The sequence below is a fragment of the Epinephelus moara genome, chromosome 1 (assembly GCF_006386435.1).
Source record: "Epinephelus moara isolate mb chromosome 1, YSFRI_EMoa_1.0, whole genome shotgun sequence".
In the NCBI taxonomy this organism is placed as follows: domain Eukaryota; kingdom Metazoa; phylum Chordata; class Actinopteri; order Perciformes; family Serranidae; genus Epinephelus; species Epinephelus moara.
In genome coordinates this window covers 40,021,711-40,039,668 of record NC_065506.1, presented here as the reverse complement: position 1 = coordinate 40,039,668, position 17,958 = coordinate 40,021,711, and the positions used below count along the sequence as shown (strand labels likewise).

Here is a 17,958-nt window from a genome sequence, read left to right as displayed (position 1 = left end):
AGAGGTGCATACAGAGCTTATAAATAATCAAATAATTAAAAGCATGAGTGAATGAACTTAACTTTCTGTCTCATTTAGGTGCTTTGCAGTGTAAAAAGTGGTCCGAAATATATGATTTGAGCCCCAGTTGGAGTTAATGTGAGAATGAAGGAATATTAATCAAACCTCAAATAGTTGCTTTTAATGCAGATACACTGAATCTAACTTTTCATACATTTGTATTATTAAACAAATGAATAACACAATTACTATTCCTACTTTGTCAGACAGAGTACGATGATGGAAGTCGATGAAGTTGCGCCAGAAAACCTACTATGCTAGCTTCAATCAGGACATTTTGCAAATATTGTACCTTTTTACTTCACTATATTTATCTGACCGCTTTACATTACATTAGAATAAGCTCCACATTTACCAGCTGAAACCCAGTGAGGACCAACCGAGATTTCAGTGTTAATTTCTGGTTGAAAACTGGTGGATATTGAACGTCTAAGATCTCTTTTCACCCTCTTTTCAACCAGCTAAAATGCGGTTACAGCATCAATGTGTCAAAATGACAACTTTGTTTAATTATTTTGATAATTTGTTCAGATGTATGTTAAAGGAGAGGTGATACTGATTAGTGTGTAAGGTATTTCTCCAAATTCATATTGTACAGGTAGATGAAATGTGGTTCACAAAAATAGGTAATTTCAATGCATTTAATGGTTCACATAAAATGTCTGTACATTCTACTTAAGTAGAAAGTTAACTTTAAATTGACATTAATTCATCACTAATTACCATACAGTAATTTAATATACATGAGTCTGAGGCAGACCGTACTTTAACTTTTGGTACTTCAAACTTTTACTACTTAAAAAAATATTATTTCTATGTTGGTTTTATATACTTTTATTATTTTTATTTTAATTTCTCTACTTATCTGTACTAAGCCTGGCTGTACTAGTACTCCCACAACATCTGAATTTTCCCACTGGGTATCAATAAAGGTTTATAGATACACAGTAGAATTTTGATTGCATGAGTTTTACTTGTAACAGAGTATTTTTACCCTGAAGAATTCATACTAGTAATTGAATATGCTTTTAACTGGTTTTACACTGGTAACTTGTATTCTTACTCTTACCTTTATTTAGGTATAAGAGTGTACAATCAATTGCACCAATTCATTGGCAAGAAACAGGGAAATAACAACAGCAAATAATAATAATAATAATGATGATAATAAATTATGCTGAAAAAAAGAAGAATTTACATAATGACTCCATCAAACAAACATCTGAATAAGTAAATATTAGCTACTGACATGGATTTATAATTTGTTACAAATTTAATACACTCAAAATAGCATTAAATTTAAATTAAAAACAACTTTTAAAAAGGCATTTAATTAAGAAATTTAGGTTATGACTATAAAATTCCCTGGTAAGATTAAAAAAAGATAACAATGGTTCATAATTTGTTATCATCATATTTAAAATACTTGATAATAATCCAGCCGTGCCTTATCTGACATTCGCTTCCTGCCTCTGACGTGAGAGGAGCTACGTCCGTTGCGTCATGACGTAGCTGGCGGGAGTCGTGACGCAGCGGTTCCTTGTTTTTGACGCAGCGCGGGAGATTCAGGAGAAGAGGATCGACTCAGTGGAGACAGTCAGTCAGCCGGGGAAGTTGTAAGTTGTCATATTAAATCTTTTCTGGAGTCATAACTACTCAGATAACCTCCTTGTTTAGTCCGAGTTGAACGTGTCAAACCGGAAACACCGTTCATCGATCCATCCGTTGAGTTTGAAATAGCGTAAGTTAGCTAATGACACAGGCTGTATTGTTAGCGTTAGCTCAAGTGTTCTGCTAACTGACGACCAGTGATGTGATAATAACTCTGCAGACGATAACTGTTTAAGGTTCACGTACCTTCATGTGTTCGTATGTTTCTGCCTGTCAGTGTGGTGCTTTGTGAAGATGCCGTGTGAGAGGAAGCCGATCCGCTTCGTCCACTCGGAGGGACACACCGAGGTCTGCTTCCATGACTCTGGGAGGTAAGTCAGACATTACAATGCAGGGCTGTCACACTCATTTGAGTTCATGGGCCACATACAGCCCAGTTTGATCTCACGTGGGCCAGTAAAACCAGTGCATAATAACCCATAAATAACAACTCCTACAAAGTACATTGAGAAATCATTCATCCATTTACAAAACAAATAATATTATCTATATCCTAAGAAAAAAGCATATGCGCAAATTCAACAGCATGTCTCAGTGTTTCCACATTCAGTCAGTCTACAACTCACTTTCACTACATGTGCATTTTTTTTCATAATTGTCCACTAAAGTGAAGCTATTGAAGAAGCAGGCGAAGTCATCCCCTGCCTTACAAACCATTTACAGTCTAAAGTTTTGTCAGTGCATTTGCAACAGAGTTCCACTAATATTGTTTTAAGATAGAAGTCTGATCCAGATTCTTTTGTATGAAGCTGCTGGTTGACAATATTTTGCACAATATTCAATATCTTTAAATACGACCACAGTGAGTATTCATTGTTGTTTCAGCCTGTGCACAGGCGTCATGACGCAGTATTTTACATAAAGTATCTGCTCAGTGTTTAACCTGCTGCTGACACCTCTCAGCCTTCACATGAGCGTCAATATCAGGTGTGCAAAGTCATCTTCTTGGCCAGATTGGACCCTTTGGTGGGCTGGTCCTGGCCCCCAGGCAGTATGTTTGACACCCCCGTTATAATGGCTTAATTTATTGTTTACAGTAGTGGAACGATACTAAGTAAATTTACTCAACCACTGTGCATACATGCAATTTTGAGGTACTTGTACCTAAGTATTTTCATTTCCTGCTACTGTATACTTCATCTTCACCACACTGTTTATTTGATAGCTTAAATTACTTTGCGGATTCTGATTAATAATACAAAATATAATCAATAAATGAATTATAATTATTATTAGAGGTTAAGGTAAGATAATGCTTTATTGGTCCAGGGGGTAGATACACAAGCTACACATACACAAGCAGAATTTAAAGGCATCAAAATTAGCTCCACCTTAGCTGCAACATTAAAGAGATGAACACCTTAATGCATCAATAATTATAATCCTGTTGTACAATATATGTTCGTCTAAAATACTTTCAGTATATTTGATGCTAATGCTTTTGTACTTTTACCACAGTGAAACTTTTAATGCAGGAAGTTTAGCTACTGCTATTTCAGGTTAAGCAAAGGACCTCCAGTGTCACCTCTTTACTGTTTGTGAGCACTAACATTGAGATAAATGTGATCTGACACACACTGGAACTCATTTGTCATGTCATGCTCATTCATCACCATCTCTTTTAGATTTACAGTATCATTGTTTACTTAACTTAGAAATTCTTATGTTGTGAAAAGACAAAATAATCAGTTGGAGGTTTTGTTACTTTTGCTTCTGCTTCACAATATTGCCCAAATCTGACCACGATGAAATTGTCCTCAGGTTCATTGTAACCTGCGGGAACGATGGAGACGTTCGTATATTTGAGGGTCTGGATGATGACGATCCAAAGTTCATCGCTGTCGGGGAAAAGGCGTACTCCTTTGCACTCAAGGTTGGTCTTCTGTCTTGTGGTTGTTTTGGGATCTTGTGATGTATGATTGATTTCTTAGAGATTTATTGTAATGAATCAGCCGTCAGTGGAGGATTGAGGTGTTTTCTTTTCCCTTCACAGAACGGCAAGCTGGTGACAGCAAGCTCCAACAACACAGTGCAGATCCACACGTTTCCTGACGGTGATCCCGATGGCATCCTGACCCGGTTCACCACCAACGCCACACATGTGACCTTCAACAGCAGCGGCTCCAGAGTTGCTGCCGGATCCAGGTATGATCACCTCAGTAAAACAGAACTGGAAGCAGGAGGAATGTGATTGCGTTGCTTTGTCCAAAGCTGGAAAGATTAATCGATTAGCACCTCTAATATTCGCTAATAGTTAAAGGCTAAAGTGAACAGATGCATATTTAGCTTTCTTTTAAATTTAGCAAGCTGGCTTCCCTGATATCTACAGGTAGTGTGTTCCATAGCTTTGGGGCATAATTGACAAAGGCTGCATCATGAATGCTTAGCTAACCAGCTGCTTTCTGACTGTAGCATCACAGTTATGGTTCAGACGTGAGAGTTGTATCAATTTTCTCACCTAACTCCAAACAAATATCTATCTTATCACACCTTTTGAGAGCAGAATGTCACAAAGTGCTTCACAGAAGAAATGAGGAACCAACCTATAAACAGGCATAAATACAGTCTCAGGAAAGTTAAAGCACCACAGAGATGAAAAGGCCTTTACATACTAGGGGGCATTTTTCTTGTGCAATTAATTGGCATGCCACGCTGTGTGTAATGACAGCTGCTCTGGTGCCATTGGAGAACCTCACTGATGTGATACAGTAGGTGAAATTGCACTTTCTTTACCGTATTTCACATTGACAGGTCTAATGAGTGTTGGAGGGGCACAAGTGTCGATATGCAAACATATGTTTAAGGGCGTTTCTACATCTGTTTACAGCGAACTGTGGGTGTGGAAATGACTTATGCATGTGCACCCAGTGCTGCAATGATCAAGACTTATAAAACAGAATCAGGTGTACGCACGGCTTTATAAATCTGACCAAAAAAATGCAGATTTCTTTTTCTGTGTGTACACATAGTTTGAGTCATGAATCTACACATTATTCATCTGGCCCCTGGTTGGTGTTAACACAGGCTCCACCCATATGGACCATGATCCTGTGGGAAAACAAATCAAATTTATAGATATATTCAGTTATGAAGATGTCCAGTTGACTGCGCAGACCCGTCAGTTTATCCTGGTATTTTGTTCTCACCAGTGATCCCAGAGAAGATTCAGAGCTGGAAGACGAGCAGATGTCACTTTGACTCAGTCAAACGATGCACGTTGGTTCCGCTCTGGCTTTTCCTGTGGCGGCTGGTGAAGCTGTCGTGCGTAATGCGTCCTGTGTTCAGTATACTATGACTAAACCAGACTGTGATCTCATTAGGTTCAGTGTTGTTGTTCCAGTACAGAATGAGCCGCACGCAGCAGTGTACCTGAATGATATTTCCGCCTCACAGACGGAGCAGAACTTTGGATTGCCTCATGATTAGTCCTGATTGAAGATAAACGTCTGTTTGCTGCCAGAATTGATTTTCCCTAAACGGGTTTATCACAGCATCCAAAGCACAGAGCATGGCGCCCTATTGATGCTGCTATTTTCACACTGGTAATTTCTGTTGAGATATTGATTGTAAAAAATTCAGGCATCTGAGGCGGTTAGGGCGAATTTGGCATCTGTGTTGTGGCGGACGTCGGAGGAAATCAGGATTATTTTGTTCCTTTCATTCATTGATTTAACAATTTGCGCTCGTGTTGGTTCATAGCTGATGTTTCCCCCGTCGCTGCTCGCTGGCAGTCGGTCACGTGTGAGCACAGATTGCCTACATGTGCCTGTTTTCACATATTTATTGTTATTTATTTTTCCGTTTTCATCTAGTGACTTCATGGTGAAGGTGGTGGAGGTGTCAGACAGCAGCCAGCAGAAGACACTGCGGGGCCACGAGGCGCCCGTGCTCAGTGTCGCCTTTGACCCCAAAGATGACTTCCTGGTGGGTAAACCTTTTTCTGTCAGGTGTCAGAAATGCAACACTGAGGCTGCTAGCTGATTGTGTGCTGATGATTAGTATCCACAGTAGTGTCAGCAATTGTTGTCACATGTTATTTGACCTGAGCCAACTTGATCAACCTGGATGTCAACAAATACAAAACTTTATCTGCTCTCCTTGTCAGGCGTCCGCCAGCTGTGACGGCTCCGTCGTGGTGTGGAATATTGAGGAGCAGGTACGTCGGTGTTTTAGCACCTCAAACTGAGGATTTTCTCAACACAACCTTTGTTTTATTTGTAAAACTTAATATGCTGATCTGCTTTGTGCCCTTTTAGTCTCAGCTGATCAGTTGGCCTCTGCTGCAGAAGACCAACGACGTCAGTAATGCAAAGTCCCTGTGTCGGCTGGCCTGGCAGCCCGGGACGGCAAAGGTCAGTGACATGAGTCTTTGGGCCTGGTGTTGATGATTACATCCCCATTTCATCAGCGCTTCCCCAGTGCAAACCACATGCGTCTGTGCTCAGTTTTTAGCGGTTCCTGTGGAGACAAAGGTGCACCTGTACGAGCGAGGGTCCTGGGATCATGTCAGCACTCTGTCCGATGATCTGCTGACTCAGGTGAGTTCTAGCTGAACATATACTGTGTACATCATCTTGATTAAAGGCCAGTGTGCACTGCTGACACTTTAAGTTGAAAACTGTGTGTCCACTAACGGGCTGTGTCAGAAATATAGGACCAAAATTTGACCCATATATACAAACCAGCCATTCAAAACACAGCATAACATGATACAGAACACACTGGTGAGCTAGCATAATGCTAACACTAAAGAGCATATTGACCTCAAACTCATTTTGCAGAATCAGACAGGTCATCTGTCTTGAGATTTCTCGATGCGCAGAAATGCTTCGGCTGTGACCAAAGAGCCGTTTATTGTTCCTCTACATTTTCAAGACATAAGAGTGGCGCAGATGTGTCCCAGTCTATCACCTCACCATCTGACTCGCCTCAGATAGTGTGCGAATTTTATTAGACTCCTCACACAGTGTGTACGAGCAATAAGGACACAATCAGACCTTTTAACACTGTCTCCTTTCAGATCTGTTATATTGTTCTAAAGTGGCATTTTTATTTATCAGAGGATTATGAGAGCTCTCAACATGCTTTTTATGATCTTTTTATTCCATACCAAACACATAATTTAATTTCTTGTCACTGCAATACTAATCTCTGTATGTCTGTATGTAACTTGTGGCTCCTGGAAAGTTTCCTTTCAGCAAAATCTCTGTAAATATCAAAAGGTGCTTCGTCCGATCGTCAAATATTTAACAAAGTTAGTATAAAGGTGATTTTTATGTTGTCCCCTGGACTGTTCTGACTTTGTTTTTGCTGGAAGCGACGAGGTGTTCCCTGTTACAACATTATGAGCTTGTACCTCGTGAACTCACTGAACCACAACCTACTGTTGCCGCTGTATTAAATGACTTGGACTCATGCCAGAGCTCATTAGGTGTCGATGGCCTGCTCAGTGTGAAGTAACATTTCACACTGAATTCACTTTGTTCTCATTACCTCCTTTTTTTCCTGTTCCCTTATCATCCTTTATCTGATGTTCAGACATGAGATGCATGAATTTGCTGTGCAGCCTTTCGTCTGATGTAAATTTTCAGGCTAAGTAACTGATACAATCTGAAGGCACTGAAATGACGACTTGTTTGAAATCATCAGCAGTCTGTCAGTGCTTCATTTTGAAATTGTTTTCCCTGCAGCTCATCAACGTGGTGGCCTGGTCTCCATGTGGGCGGTTCCTGGCAGCTGGCAGCGTCGGGGGTTCACTGATGGTGTGGGACATTAACAGCAAGCTGTGTGTGGAAAGGTATGGAACAAGAACGAGTGCACAAGTTAAGAACAAATGCAAATGTCTGTATTTTATGTTTGTTGAGATTTAAAGGTTGAAATTTGAACTGAATTGATATATTTCAAGTGCAGTTCAGACCAAAGATTTGCAGTGAAACGAAGCCCTTTTAGAACGTTGCAGCGGGGTGAACTGGCCGGTCTGAGCTCAACTCAAGCCGGCTGATGGCAAATACTAACTGCCGCCATTAAGATGAACAGCTAAACTTTAGGAGCAGTAGACGTTCAGGATCACTGCAGTTGACATTGTTTTGTCTCTGCTGCAGGCAGAAGCATGAGAAGGGCTTCACGGTGTGCGGTTTGGCCTGGCATCCGTCAGGCAGCCAGCTCGTCTACACAGACACAGAAGGCGGCCTGTGCCTGCTGGACGGACTCAGCACCTCCACATCCAGCACCAACACCACCAAAGTAACCCTCAAATATTACACGTGACATAAATGTTTTCTCCAGCTCAAAAATACCAACTGCAGGGTGGTGATACGTTAGAGATTAAAAGTATCTCATGGCTTTTTCAGCCTCTCTTCTCTTTTGTGTCATGTTGATGCTAATTAACTCCGTCACCGGACTCTCAGCAGGCACCCGCGAAAAAAACAGCAGGAGACTACGACGACCTGTTTGATGAAGACGATGACAGACTCATGGACGAAGGGCTGAGTGACACCAACTCGCCGGTTAAGAAACCCGTCACCGGGGACGAAGACGATGATGATGATTTCCTCATGCCTGCAACCGGGCGGGTTAGGAACAGAGGGGCGATCCTGGATGATGAGAACTCATTGGGTGAGTGACAGAAGGGTTCAGAGTGAAGGAGGATGAAGATGGGTGATGGATTTAAGTTAAAAAACAACATGAAGTTTGTTTTTAAGATGTCAGGCCGCCCCAGACTAACAGGAAAATTATCAGTGCTTTGTTATAGATTTTTTAAATCTGTGGAAGTTTGGTTGATAAAAAACTCAGTGGGTCTCATCCATGAAACGTGAGCAAAACAAATTTGTGTGTAATCTGGCATTCATCAATATGTTAGTAGCTCCAATTTTTTCATATGTACAGTTGGAGGGAGACAATGTGGTTTTACACCAGACTCTCTCACTTGTTGTTAAACTGAACGGTGGGTTATTGCAGACATTAGACCGGCTGCATTAAGATGTCATGTCGAACCATTTTCATTTAACTTTTGAATGGTTCTTACAACAGAGGACACTCGGGAATCTAACCTCTGGTTTCCTGTACCTACCGTCCAGTTTAACTTCTGCTGCCTTGTTGGGTGTGTTACAGTCTGAGTGTGCGGTTCAGATGAATGGAGAGTAGGTGGACTTAACAATTTTTTTTTTTTTTTAGTGATTCCATCTTTGTCTTTTATTCAGACACTGGATCACTGAAGCTCGGTCAGGACAGATTCGGGGACGATGATGACACAGGCAGCACCGTGGCTCCTGCAGCTGCCCCGCTGGTGCCCCTGCGTCCTGTCTATGAGGGGCCCATGCCAACACCTCCCCAGAAGGCCTTTCAGCCAGGATCCACCCCTGCACACCTCACACACCGCTTCATGGTAGACTCAAATAAATGCTGCTGGAATCAGTTTATATTGTTGTATGACCTGAAAGACTCACTATAGATGAAACTTTACCATTGTGCCTTAGATGTGGAACTCGGTGGGAATCATTCGAGGCTACAATGACGAACAGGACAACGCCATCGATGTGGAGTTTCACGACACAGCTGTGCATCACGCCATGCACCTCACTAACTCGCTGGGTCACACTATGGCTGATCTGTCGCAGGAGGCCGCGCTGCTGGCCTGCCCCGGCACGGAGGAGCTTGCCAGGTAAACCTCCCTCCACCCTGTTTGTGTTTCTTTTGGAAATTCCTGCAGTAAATCATTCAACCTGCTCCTTCTCTCCTCTCAGTAAGCTTCAGTGCCTCCACTTCTCATCATGGGACACCAATAAGGAGTGGATGGTGGACCTGCCAAAGGGCGAGGATGCGAAGGCGGTCTGTCTAGGTCAGGGCTGGGCGGCGGTTGCCACCAGTGCGCTGATGCTCAGACTCTTCTCCATCGGCGGGGTCCAGAGAGAAATCTTCAGCCTGCCGGGGAATGTGGTCTGCATGGCCGCACATGGAGAGCAGCTGCTCATTGTCTACCATCGGGGTTAGACACACACACTTACACACACTCACACCTCTGTGGTATATACCCTGTATGACTGCTGTGTTGAGCTCCTGTGCTGCATTACTCACAGTTTCTTCTGTCATCTTCAAGCTTTGACGAAGCCTCACGTTGGTGCATGTGTCTCATTTTACGTCATCAGCTCCTGGTTTTGACGGGGAGCAGGCTCTGGGTGTCCAGCTGCTGCAGTTCGGTCGAAGGAAGAGGCAGCTCATCCACGGGGAACCTCTCCCACTGTCTCACAAATCCCACCTGTCCTGGCTCGGATTCACTGCAGAGGGTCAGTCTTACTGAACTCTGAAAACATTTCTCTGACTTGTTTTTACATATTAAATGAGCAGAAGCAAATACTCCTCACAGAAGCCGCATCTGCCTCTGACTACACCCACATCTTTGGATTTGTAACATGACAACCTGGTTACATTTTGCCTTTTTTTAGGTACCCCTTGCTATGTGGATTCGGAGGGGGTGGTCCGGATGCTGAACCGCTCCCTGGGCAACACATGGACGCCAGTGTGTAACACCAGAGAGACCTGCAAAAGCAAATCAGACCACTACTGGGTGGTCGGAGTACACGAGAACCCTCAGCAGCTCAGGTGAACTCTCTTCTCCACCACTTTTTTTCTGTCGTCCTGTCACCTGAGACTTTTACATCTGAGCTGGTTATATGTCGTCTTCTCTTTGAAATATTGAAGTTGGAGTTACGAAGGAGACAGGCAAACTTTTAGGGTCTGTCTGATTTAAAGACAGCTCAAAAACTAATACAGGACATGCAGGGGATGACATGCAGCAAGGTGCCTTGGGCTGGAATTAAACACACTGCAGCAAGGACACTGCCTTTGTACATGGGACGCCCGCTCTCACCACTGAGCTACTGGAACATTAAAGCATGTAAACAGGTTCTAACAGGAATCCAAAATGCAGCTATCACCCTGAAAATAAGCATAATAGGTCCCTTTTAAGTACAGTTCCCACTTTCCAGGTAGCTGTTGGTTTTTTCTTTAAACCATGAGCTTAAATGTGCAGATTTGAAACTTGCTTGATGGATAATGGGAGTGAATATTTACTACATTTATTTGGTATGGACGGGAAAAGCTGTGAAATCAGAGATTTGAGAATTAGCTGCTGAAAAAGACCACATGAGGACAAGTAAGCTGAAAGCCAAACTCACAGTTTAAAGACACACAAAAACAAAACTTGTGGGGAAAAGTATGTGAATGTGCTTTTGCTTTTGTAAAGTTGCTGTTCAGCACCTGAACGCACCAGCAGGGACTTCTCTGTTCACAGCGTGATGGTAGCAGCAACAAAACCAGCAGCCAAACTTCAACAGATGGATCAACTCACACAGCAAAGTTTGGGTTTACATCAAAAGACAGCAGGACAATATCTGCATTTAACTTTGGGGATCAATAACGTTAAATCTGAAATCTGGTCCATGGTCAGCAGGATAAAACCAGTGTGATGTTTTGATTGTCGTGGCCCTGATCCCTGGAGGATTACTCAAGTTCTTGCTGGTTAATCATTATGTTTCTGATGTTGTTTGTCTTTCCCTGAATCCAGTCTGTTCTTGTCCTGCCAGGTGTATTCCATGTAAAGGCTCCAGGTATCCTCCCACTCTGCCCAGACCTGCTGTGGCCATCCTGCCCTTCAAGCTGCCTCTGTGTCAGACGTCCACAGAGAAAGGACAAATGGAGGTAAACACACCTGAGACGGTCTGCTTTGATCAGACACTGACACAGCAACAGGGTTTCACTCAGACGTTTAGTAGTGGCAGAGCAAAACCAAAGAATAATTAAATACTTCACTAAATATATGCTAAAATATTTACATTAGGGGTGGGCAGTGTGGCCCTGAAATAATATCACGATATGTCAGGGTATTTTTGAGATGACGATATTCTCGCTGATATGACCAATTAGTAAAAATTAATGTTGTATTAATTTAAGAACATAGAATTGCAATAAAATAAGTGATATAGTTTCACAGTTTGCTTCAAATATTCAGTAAAAACTAAACAAACATGATCTCTCATTTCTTTAGTTTGTGAACAACAACAGTAGCTCAGAGTGAGATTCAGATTCTGTTACAGTATTAATAGTTCAACTAAATATAATCTTCCACAAATGACACATTTAAACAGCTCCCTAGTACAAAAAATGTCCCCTGGGATCTATATATATAAATCAACAGGTGATTTCCTTCTTTTAGTAAAATCCTAAATGACTGAGTTGTTCTTTTTTTTTCCACCTGGACCTTTATGCTCTGCCATTTCTCCTCTAATCATCACACTGTAACCTGTGACAGGCTGTTATGATACCGCAACTGTCACACAGTCACGTATATGTAGTTTTTGTCGAGCGGCGAGCATCACGTAGGTTTACATTACCAAAGGTTTATGACAAAATCGCTTGACGACACCGACTCCCGTGTGTGCACGGCGAGAGAGGAGAGGGAGAGACGCTGAGTTCCCTCTGAGCTGTAAGTCACTAAAAGAGTCTGAGAAGTCCGGGGCTGTTCATGAAACATTCAGGACGCCACAGTTTATTCCACACTACTGAAGCTGCTCCTCTTTTTGGAACCACTGCGGAGTCTGTAATGATATTGCTTTCAGTCATGCTTATTGTTGCCGTGGGTAACAGTATGACGTCAATATATATGTATATTATAGAACGTAGGTGTGACTTTACATTTAAATTTTCTAATGGGTTTCTGAATTGCTGGTCCAACTTAATCAAGATGTGTCACATTTTCAGGCCCTCCAATATAGTTACTGTTAATATTGAACTGTCTTTTAGATCAGTGGTTCCCAATTGGTGGTCATGGTCCAACAGTGGCTCGCTGGTCCCTTGTTAATGGACCGCAAGTGACTGGCAAACATGTCAAGTTTGTAAAAAACACACTTTATTTTTAAGTACAGTGAATTTCCAGCACAGAGCTTTTATTTTGAAGTGCTGTTTCCTGCTGTAGAGTGAGAAGTAAAGGACAGCTTCTTGACAACATGGCCAAACGCAAGTATGACGCTGAATGTATTAAACTGTGTGGACCTTGAACTAATAGCTAAGGGGAAGTCTGGACCCCGTGGCTGGACCAGTTGGGAACCACTGTTTTAGATGCCATAAAGTAATCCAATCCTCTGTCAGAACAACATGTCTGAGGTGGCACATAAAGGGGTAAACACTTGTCTGTGATGTAAGTTGGAAGTACTCAGTCTGTGTCCTCCTCTGTCGTCCTCCAGGAGCAGTTCTTGCGTTCAGTCCTCTTCCACAACCACTACAGCTTCCTGTCGTCCAGCGGCTACGAGATAGACGAGGACGGACAGAGTCAGTCCCAGAAGGAGCAGCAGGAGCTGCTCATGAAGATGTTTGCAGTGAGTGTGACAGCCTGACACTTAGTTTATGTTATGATCATTGGTTTAGGAGTGTGCCTTGTCGTCTGCAGTTGTTCGGACTAGTGTTGCATGGTATACTGGTACCAACGGTAGACTTACACCACTTACTACACCACGGTACATGTGATACCATAATGTTGGAGTACCGTAGTACTACGGTACTTCATGGAACCACTACTGTGGGATAAGTTAAAAGTCCAATCGCAAGAGGGTGAGCCGTCCAATAACGGTGCACGCTGGCCACCTGGCACTCTAGATGCTGCTGCAGTGGTTTGTTTTCCAGTGACATTTCAGGTGTTAGCTGAGCTATTGAGTATCTTTGAGCAGTGAAAGTTATTATTTATTTCCTTTCACTTGTAGGCTAGATTTGTTTATATCAGCTACAGTGATTTGTTTTCCACAGAGCTCTACGGTGCATTTGCAACTAAAAATAGTTTTGTGCGAGTAAAAGAAATCATTCAGGAGCACACTGTGCGAGTACAGATTTCAACCAGCAGCAGAAACGAAAGGCGAATCCTGCCGGTTGTGGGTTGAACAGGGGTCACAGACAGGAATACGGCGGAGCAGTATGGCCACCGCAAGATAGCGCGGTTTACTGGCGACGAGAAGCCTGGCTCCAGGTCCAATAATTTCTTTGTTGGTGTCATGACTGCCCAGAAGTACCTGAACAGCCGAGCCGTGGTGGCACACAGGTATGTGACGTGTCAGAGGAGAAACGAGCCGTTCACATTTCTCTCTTTGTGGCAGGTAACGGTTCACAAACCTCACCGCACTTTAGGGACTGTTCTTTACTTGTCAGGGGAGGAGCGTGCTGGTTGATTTTTATTTTATTTATTTATTTTATTTTGATCCCCCCTATGTTAATCACTCATTGATGCTGTTTTTGAAGTATGAATAAGTCAATAAGTAATTTATTCCATTGAAATATCATTGATGTATTATAGAAAAGTGATTTATCTTTTTATAAATGACAAAAGGCACATCTGCCTCATTCTTGCCGTGGTATTGTGATACTACTCAGAACAGTGATGCTTTCACTGGTATTGTACCATAGGTCCCAATTTTGGTACCGTGACAACACTAGTTCAGACTCTCCTGATGACTGAAATTAATCAACCTCTGTTTTCTTCCAGCTGTCCTGTAAGCTTGAGAGAGAGTTTCGCTGTGTGGAGCTGGCGGAGCTCATGACCCAGAATGTGGTGACTCTGGCCATTCGATACGCGTCCCGATCCAGACGCATGGCCCTCGCACAGCGGCTCAGTGAGATCGCCCTGGAGAAAGCCAACCAGATCCAGGAGGAAGAGCAAGAGGAGCAGGAGGAGGAGCCAGAATACACCAGCGCCAGACGGCCCTCTGGGTAACGCCAAAATGCATCTCTCTCTTTTGTCCTAGTAAATTATTGCAGCCATTAAGGTTTTACACCAGACTCACATGTACTTACAAGACTTAACTTTGTACCACTGTGACAGTCTTTTACGAGGTACTGGTTTTGGCCAGTGTGCGAGCCAGTGTCTGTACTCACTGTGCTGTGAGTGAAGAACCGCAGCACACGTTGCTTCTGTAGCTGCATTCTTCCAGTTAATCTGTCATCTATATCTTATCAATAATTGAAGATCAAGATCAAGTCAATAGTTTTGAACCTCCAGTTTTTGTGTAAAGTTGCCAGTGAAAAATATGGTGTTAGATTTGGTATTTACTGTGGATATCGTCATCTGATCTCAAAGGTCGGCATTCAAGGCAGTTTCAACTTATTGTGATCAGCTGTTCTGAGCAAGAGTCCCCGCATGCAAAAAGCCAATAGGAGTAGTTCATTTATGTAATCTATGTAAATGATGTAAAAAGTTAACACTTAGTGGAACACAATTCATTCAGGTAATTCAGGCAAAGGACGCACCAAAGAAGCAAACACTGTAAAATACTTTCTTAAAGTGATCAAGTGAGATAGAGGTTTTTTTCTACTCTATGATTATGTAAAAAGAAAAAAGATAAAGAAACAGTTTGGATTCAGGAATTTCTTTCTTAATGTATTGCAGAGCTTTTGTCAAGCGCATACATTGAATGGTTTTAACCCTTTGAAACTGGGAGTGACATCGCTTTTCTTGTGCTGCTTTCAGACACCTTTTGCAAGTATTTAAACCTTTAAATCCTGAGCACATTGGTGTGATATCTTTAAAAAACATGGGAACAAAGGCATTGAGCAACTCAGTAAGAATTGCCCCTTAAATTGCAGGAATAAAAATAGATTTGCATCCCTGATTGTAGATGGAATCGCAGAGCATGTGAAAGATGTGCCCTCTTGTATTTGCTCTAGTAAAGGGGAAGAGATTGTGATTCACGAGTGTGTTATTTGGACAGGTACAGCCAGAGTGAGGTCACAGCAGGACGTCACAGCAACAGACGTTATCAGGAGGAGGAAGAGGAGCAAGGAGAAGAGCTCAGGGAGGATGAAGAGGAGGATGGGCAGGAGATGGAGACGGAGGAGGCAGCAGAAACCAGAAAACGTCAGTCCCACTTCAGCTCTCTTTACACATGTCATGTTCTCAGAACACGATGTCGGTGACTCCAGTGTCTCATGTTCTTGTCTCGTACTGCAGGTGTGAATCCGTTTGCTAAAGAAGCAGATTCACCTGTGACACCGTCTCTGACACCAAGTGAGTGAACACCAGCAATCCATATATTAAATGTTAACGGTAGAATTGTGTCAGTATAATTACTGTTGAGCGTTCCATCATACAGATGTGATTAAAATATAGTTCATCTAAATCGGCATCTGATGTCGTTTCTCTTTTTGCAGTTGGTAAAGTAGGACGTGCAAATCCTTTCAAGGTAAGTAAATGTTTTGACGGTTGCTCCGTCCGATTTCTCTAATTATCAGAAGTAAATATGCAAAAAGAGTTTGTGAGATCAAGAGAGACTCACATGTTAAGGGGAAGAGTGATCAAGGTTTTGATGGAATACACGCAGGTCCTTGGATCAGGGAAGCCCTCGCCTTCGTCGGGTCAGCCTCGAGTGACAAACATCCTGGACAACATGACAACCATTAGGAAGCCATCTCCACTCAGCGGATCTGCAGGGAAACAAAGCAAAGGCCCCGTCCTCAAACCGCTGGCCCCAAGGCCCAAAACAAAGGTATGAATATCTAAGTTTCCAATGTGTCTTATCTGTTTAATACTTTTTGTTATATATAATAATATATATAATATTACTTTGGGGTATTTTATTTCCTCCAGTGTGTGTGCGTGTGTGTATGTGTCTGCCCGCAGCTAATGCTCACAAACTACTGGACCAGACAGTCTGATATTTTCTGTGCACATATATGACTGTATGCTCAAGGTCCTCTCGTGGTTGCTGTGACTCACAGTTGTTGAAACATCTGTTTTATTGACTGTTTTATACCGTCATGAACTGCTGACTCCTCACTCCTGGTAACCGGCCGGTAGGGGCCACAAGTTTTCAGGAAATCAGCTTGGCTAAAACAACAAACCTTACTGTCTGTTGCAGGCCAAATTTTGGCCTTTGTCATGGCTCGAAAACTGGCATCTATAAAAAAGTTTGATCTCATTTCGAACCGCAGCATCTGCAGATTATTTCTGTACCAGATATATTATAAACAACTAAAGTTAGGCACAACTCGAGATAAATATATCTCCATTTTTCTTTTACTTCACCACCATCTTGACTGTAAGGATGCCGGGAGGGACAGTTTAATCGGGTACAGCTGTGCTGCTTACCAGCTTTAAACCGATTTAAATTGGAAAACAGTTCAACAGATAGCAACATGCATTTCGTGCAGGTATGTTGCCAGACTCAAATATAAAACTGCAGCTATTTACTTAGATACATACCTATAATTTCTCTAGACTCAGTCCACCTTGCTGCAGATGACTGGCACAAAGACGGCCAGTAAGAAGTCTCAGGAGAACACGGAGCCGGCTGTGGATCAGCAGAAACAACCAGACGTCCCACCTCCAGCTCCACCTGCAGACAACACTGAAAACCAGAGGTGAAAGAAAGAATCATAAACCCTGTGTGTGATGTTACTTTAATGGAAGCTGTAAGTTAGATTAACTTGGTTGTTGTTGACTGCGTCTGTTCAGACCGAAGACGGGCTTCCAGCTGTGGCTAGAGGAGAACAGGAAGAATATCACAGCTGACCACCCAGACCTGGAAGAGACTGATATCATCAAAGAGGCAATGGGACGCTTCAGGACGCTGACAGCAGAGGAGCGACTGGTAAGAAACACTAAGGGGGAGCAGAGAGGAGGGTTGGGGTCATGTGAAGAGATCACATGTGTGATTGTGTCCCAGAAAACTTGTAATTGAGCTCAGAAAGTCCAGAAAAAATGACCAATTTGAGCAAACCTAGTGCAACCTCACAGCCACATGCCACTAAATCCTACACACAAGACCTTTAAAGACCAGTTCAGACCAAAGATTTGCGACGAGATGAAACCTTTTTAGAACGATCAGTTTAGCCTTAAAGGAGCAATAAGCGAAATTCATCATTTCTAGATTGAAGGAATTAAAAAATTGCTATGTGAAGAACTAGAGGTGTAATTTCATCTGGAGTATAGCATGACCTCACACACCCTCTCTCTGTGTTGATCTCCAGCCCATTGTTTAGCCGGTCCGGCTGCGCGTCCATGTACGTTCATGTGAATCCGGCTGGGTCCCAGCAATGGGTCAGGCGTTACGGTTATGTTAGGTGAGTAGCCCGGCAGCCCAGCTAACATTTGCAATTAGCATTGTAAAATGTAGCCCGTCGGGCAGCCTGGCGGCTGTGTTTAGCTATTCCCCTGCCTACTTCAATGATGATGGTACCTGTAATAAATGTAAT

At 42.7% G+C, this 17,958-nt stretch overlaps 1 protein-coding gene across 3 annotated transcripts in view; it reads left to right on the top strand.

Moving 5' to 3' along the window:
* The first annotated feature begins 1,605 nt into the window (after nt 1-1,605).
* The window catches only part of wdhd1 (WD repeat and HMG-box DNA binding protein 1), a 22,700-nt gene continuing 6,347 nt past the window's right edge, over nt 1,606-17,958 (top strand). The window contains exons 1-25 of one of the 3 annotated variants that reach the window (XM_050049455.1): nt 1,606-1,676; nt 1,949-2,042; nt 3,493-3,604; nt 3,725-3,876; nt 5,544-5,655; nt 5,837-5,887; nt 5,988-6,083; nt 6,177-6,269; nt 7,422-7,528; nt 7,833-7,974; nt 8,142-8,346; nt 8,931-9,115; nt 9,207-9,391; nt 9,474-9,715; nt 9,876-10,013; nt 10,173-10,329; nt 11,313-11,427; nt 12,969-13,100; nt 14,255-14,478; nt 15,477-15,622; nt 15,716-15,772; nt 15,916-15,947; nt 16,086-16,250; nt 16,982-17,124; nt 17,219-17,354. In XM_050049455.1, coding sequence (XP_049905412.1) covers nt 1,966-2,042; nt 3,493-3,604; nt 3,725-3,876; nt 5,544-5,655; nt 5,837-5,887; nt 5,988-6,083; nt 6,177-6,269; nt 7,422-7,528; nt 7,833-7,974; nt 8,142-8,346; nt 8,931-9,115; nt 9,207-9,391; nt 9,474-9,715; nt 9,876-10,013; nt 10,173-10,329; nt 11,313-11,427; nt 12,969-13,100; nt 14,255-14,478; nt 15,477-15,622; nt 15,716-15,772; nt 15,916-15,947; nt 16,086-16,250; nt 16,982-17,124; nt 17,219-17,354 — 3,204 coding nt within the window. In that variant the 5' untranslated portion in view covers nt 1,606-1,676; nt 1,949-1,965. Of the gene's footprint in view, nt 1,802-1,948; nt 2,043-3,492; nt 3,605-3,724; nt 3,877-5,543; nt 5,656-5,836; nt 5,888-5,987; nt 6,084-6,176; nt 6,270-7,421; nt 7,529-7,832; nt 7,975-8,138; nt 8,347-8,930; nt 9,116-9,206; nt 9,392-9,473; nt 9,716-9,875; nt 10,014-10,172; nt 10,330-11,312; nt 11,428-12,968; nt 13,101-14,254; nt 14,479-15,476; nt 15,623-15,715; nt 15,773-15,915; nt 15,948-16,085; nt 16,251-16,981; nt 17,125-17,218; nt 17,355-17,958 lie in introns of all 3 variants that reach the window. The other 2 variants (XM_050049436.1, XM_050049446.1) reach the window with 2 other exon arrangements.